We start from the raw sequence: 4,980 nt of genomic DNA on the forward strand, positions 1-4,980 counted from the left end.
TAGGGTGGATTAGAAGCACTTGATTAGCCTTTACAGAGCAGCATTTTTTTATTGGCCATTTTTGTTCTAGCTACAGTGGAGATTGATGGATTGTTACTTTTGGTTACAAAACCCAGGAAGAGGGGAGGGGGCTGCTTTGGAGACACTTTCTCGGGGAGCCAGGGGTGCTGCCATGGCCTCCAACTTACTGTTGCATTTAGAATGCCAGATAATAAACAACCAGGACTCGGCCTTTAGAAAGAAGTCAGTGGAATAAATAAGCTGGAAAAGGTTGAAGGGAAAAAGCCAAGGAACATGTAAGTAGGGGATTATATGGGGCCATTTAAAACAACAAAAAGCAAGAGTAACAAAGCTGCAGATGGAATCTGGCCGCACATGGCCTTGCCAAGTTAACTCTGAGAAGCGAAGTGTTCTCTTTATGTCCCCTGAAGCATTCATGGTGTTTCCTCGCCAAATTCTCAGGCTGGTTCTATGGCGCTTACAAGAAAAGAATATAGCAGTGTTGATGTGGCCCCTTTCCCTTCCCATTCTGCATCCTCTTTGCAGGCTTGTGAAATAAATCTCTGGTTCAAATGAAATTGTGAAAAAGAAAATGGAAAATGGAAAAAAAAAAAAAAGTGCTGTAGGGGCAGGAGATGCTGACTGGTTCTGATTTTTCACAAAACAAGGAGAATTTCTCTAAGAGTAGAGTAAACGGTGTTTATTTTTCGTTGAATTTTTTTTCAATCAGCAAATGGAGTTGCTTAATTTAAAAAAAAAAAGTATCTCTTTCTTTTCTCTTTAAATACTACAGACAACCTCATTTTATCTCAGCAGACACCTAGAAACAAAACACTGGACCCACCAGAGAAAACGGGGCAATAAAAGCATCAGAAATTCAAGTCAGCTATGGAAGAATTACCGTTAGCTGGCAGCTCTCAATTCTAAACAGAAGTGTCCCAGAACCTGTTGGGTTTGACAAAATTTCTTAGAACTGGGGACTTGGGAAGGTTGGACTCCATGGACTTCTATTCCATTTGTTTCCTGCAGAGGGAAATTAATTATAGAGTCGATGCATCAAATGAACACCCAAAGAAACATTTAAAAACGTGTTTGACTAGTACTCAGTATGTGAGATTATTAAGTAATAACTTGTCCTCCTAGTTAACCTTGTCCTGGAATATATATAGGTTATTTGTAGCCGCCACTGCTATAATATTTTCTGAAGGATGCCAAGCTGTATGCAAGATCTTTTTGCTAAAGTCCAGACTGTCGACACTGATCTCGTCTTTTCTCCGCTTGCCCCCCACGCACACTTTGCGCGGTTTTAGGATAGCTCGGGGTTTGCTGTTTTCCCTCGAGGCCTCAAGGGTAACATCACGCTTGGTGTTTCGGTCAAACATCCTGAAGAAGTTGTTGTAGGAGCCCGTCATGATGACACTGCAAGGCAGAGAGGAAAAAGGGAGTGACTGAGTGCTACAGACAAAGGCTTTCTAGAGCAAACAGCACCACAATGTGGCCAGCTTATGGCACCACACAAGAAACAAACAAGAGACCAAAAACTGCAACAGGCGTTGTAGTGTGACTGTTGAGTTTCTTTGGAATCACTAAGAGCAACAAACTCTTTGGCTGGGTGAAGGATCGTGATAACCCTCCTTGTTATTTACCAATAGATTCCTTTTGGTTCTTGGGCTCCATAAATGAGTCCAGTGGTTTTAATGATCCCAGCCCACCTCCCTCACATCAGGATTCTGAGGCTGGAGTGAAGTTATGAGAGTAGGAACACTGAAAACAACCGTCATTGTATTGTGTACATTTAAAGCACAGTTACAGTAGGAGGGATTCTGTGTTGCCCGACCGCTAAGGCTTTCTTGCATCAGCACTGCAGGAGGGATGCTGGCAGTACAGCACACATACCAGCATGTTTCCTCCCCCTGCGAAGAACTAGATCTAAATTCAGCCTTTTCCAGAAAATTAGATGCCATCATGGTCTCACTCGGGAAGGGAGTAAACAAAAATTCAATTCTGAAAGGATGTAGGATAAGGAAGTAAGCCTTTGAGGGGACTGACAGATGGTTTCTACCTTTCTACAAGAGTTATCCATGCTCAGGCATATCTACAATTGATTAAGAGAGCAGTGAATGCCAGAGCCTTCCAGAAGCAATGGACTGACTCTTTAATGGTGACAGTTTGGACAAGATGACAGGCTGAGGGAAAGATATCAAGTAGCGTCCCATTGTGGCTGCCCCCTGGAGAGGTGGGCATGGCCTTGTTTGTGGGTGAGGCTCTGACTGGCTGGTTAGGATGGGAGAACACAGAGCGAGCTATTATTACCTCATCAGGCAGGGTGCTGAGTGCTTTACCCCGGACTTCATTTACTCTTCCTTCATCCCATGTAAGGGATTTACACAGGAGGAAAAGTGAGTGACTTGTACGGTGTCACACATCTAATAAGTGGCCAAGTCAGGTCTCCAGCCCATATCTGCCTGACTCTGGGGCACAAGCATTCAGCCACTTGGCCTCACTGCTTCCCATGCACTGACCTTTGCTTCCCTCACCATGACCCGACTTGTTTTCTGTTTTTGTTTTTGTTTTTTTTTTTGCAGTACGTGGGCCTCTCACTGTTGTGGCCTCTCCCGTTGCGGAACACAGGCTCCGGACGCGCAGGCTCAGCGGCCATGGCTCACGGGCCCAGCCGCTCCGCGGCATGTGGGATCTTCCCGGACCGGGGCACGAACCCGCGTCCCCCGCATCGGCAGGCGGACTCTCAACCACTGCGCCACCAGGGAAGCCCGACTCGGCTTGTTTTTAAACAGTAAGAGAAAGTCTTTTCTGGGAAAATAATCTCAACCTTATCTGGACCAAGAATAACATTTTCTCAGTTATGGAAAGAAATTGTAATGTGGTGGAAAGCATGCTGATTTCAGGATTCAAACTCTTCCTCTTGTCTCTACTGCTTACTAGTTCATGAGCTTGGGCAGATTACTTTATCTGGCGGAGCCTCCGTTTCCTCAGCTGGAAAATGGGGATGGTGAAAACGATCTCGATGGATTGTGGTCGGGATTAAAAAAACATGATGTGTGTGAAAGTACCTAGTAAGTACAGTTTTTGAATCTCGGTTAAGATAGGAGGGACACTGGAACAATAATAACAAACAACCACAAATATCTAAAAAAAACCCTATTCTTAATAAACAGTGAATAAATGACAGCTGTAAATGAAAATAAATAAAATAATAGGGCTGGGCTAGCTTCTTTTCCCCTCGAGGGCCTTTGTTACTATGTCACAGCTGCTCTGCCCTCTGCCCTCTACCAACTGGGCAGTGTGACATGCGTCCTCTGCCACGTGGTGATTCCTTCCAGGCCTAAGTGGAAGGCTGATTTTGGATCACTGACAAAAAAAAGCCCAACAAGGCTTAGTGCGCTCACTAAGAGCTTGACTCTCCGAGTGCTTTGCCGTGATAGAATTTCCCTGCTTCCAAGCACTACTGCTGGTGCCGCTTTCATTGAGGAACAGCCCCTGGTAGCCTGTGCTTACTTCTCTTGGAAATCAGAGGGTCATCTGTAATATTTGTCAAACCAAAAGGAAACTATGGGGAGGTAATAGGAAGTATTGTTGAAATCAAAGGCCTTAAAACAGTCATGAATCACTTTCAGGACATGTGATAAATGAGGCCAAGTAGAATCCGGTTACTGAACCACCAGGGCCTTTGGCCAGGTCTGTACTGGCAGCTTCAAGGAATAATTTTCCATCTAGAAAGCACACTGTGCGGTCATCTGAACTATTCATGCTGGAAATTTGCTGGTGGAGCTTCATTTTAGGCACGTTGACCCAGCTCTGGGAGTGTCTTGTGTGTACAAGGTAGGATTTTCTTGAGGTTAGGTGGTCACCCGAGCCAGTCCTGAAAGAGGACTCAAGGGTGTCACTCATCCCCCCCCTCCTTTCCAGGCCTGCCTCAAGGGTCATCCAGTGGTCCACACAGTGCGTCTCTGCCAGGCCTCGGGGCCGACTTTGATCTCCCTTTGGTTGCATCCCGCTTAGGATACACAGCCCAGGGCCTTCGCAAGGAGAGGGGCCACCTTTGGAAAGTTCCCAGCCACACAGACCTTTCTTACCTGTCTGACCCATTCCACACACATTCAAATTTATCAAAAATGCAGTCATTTTCGTAGAGGGAGCACAGCTTGCTGCGGAGGTAGTCGTGAACCTGGTTGGGGGGGAGGACACATTAAGAGGGTGTTATTATTTTTAAAAATGATTTCTCTGTGTGAAGCTCCTCTTTGGATGTGAGCTGGTAATTTTCAGTGTAAATGTGGCTTGAATCAGATGGGCTCAGATCTGCACCCAGGTGTGGCCCTTTTCAGCCTCGGCACATTAAGATGAGTTGGTGAGCTGCTTACACGGCTAGTGTGGATTAAAGAAACTTGCTTACGTAGATGGTGGCATAGAGCAGGGCCCATTAAGCGGGAGAGTCCCATTTTCTAAGCTGATTTAGAGGACACCGTTCATTCAGCCTTTTATTCGACAAATATTTATTGAGTGCCTGCTATGCGGTTGGGAGAGACCCGTGAACAGAATACCCCTGGGGTGCTTTCCCCCTAGTGTTGGGGAAGAGACCGTATAACCAAGTAAGTATATAAGATAGTTTAGATGGTGATAAAAATATAGAGAAAAAAAAACATGGAAAAAGGGAGTGGGAGTATTATTTTATACCGGGTGAGTAGTCAAGTGTTCACCTGAGAAGGTGGCATTGGAGCAGAAGCCTGAAGGAAATGAAGGCACCTCAGTGGTATCTGGGGGAAAGGCTTTCCAAGCATGGGGAACAGCAAATGTAAAGGCCCAGAGGCAGGAGTCCTGGAGGCAGTGGGGTGGAGGGTGGCAACGTGCAGAGTGTGGAGGCCTCAGCGTGTGCTCACCAGTTCCCGTAGGCCCCTTACTCTGAGTGATGTGTACAGACTTCACAGAAAGGATGCTGAGCCTGCTGTGTCGTGAAAGAGTGGA

General features: G+C 46.0%; 1 protein-coding gene across 6 annotated transcripts in view; it reads right to left on the minus strand.

Moving 5' to 3' along the window:
- Window positions 1-686: 686 nt before the first annotated feature.
- Window positions 687-4,980, minus strand: part of PPP2R2B (protein phosphatase 2 regulatory subunit Bbeta) — a 472,951-nt gene continuing 468,657 nt past the window's right edge. For all 6 annotated transcript variants that reach the window (XM_007451245.1, XM_007451243.1, XM_007451246.1 and 3 more), the window contains 2 exons: window positions 4,095-4,186; window positions 687-1,419 (listed from right to left, as the gene is read on the minus strand). In XM_007451245.1, coding sequence (XP_007451307.1) covers window positions 1,140-1,419; window positions 4,095-4,186 — 372 coding nt within the window. In that variant the 3' untranslated portion in view covers window positions 687-1,139. The remainder of the gene's footprint in view (window positions 1,420-4,094; window positions 4,187-4,980) is intronic.

Source organism: Lipotes vexillifer, unplaced genomic scaffold (genome assembly GCF_000442215.2).
Source record: "Lipotes vexillifer unplaced genomic scaffold, Lipotes_vexillifer_v1.1 scaffold754, whole genome shotgun sequence".
In the NCBI taxonomy this organism is placed as follows: Eukaryota; Metazoa; Chordata; class Mammalia; order Artiodactyla; family Lipotidae; genus Lipotes; species Lipotes vexillifer.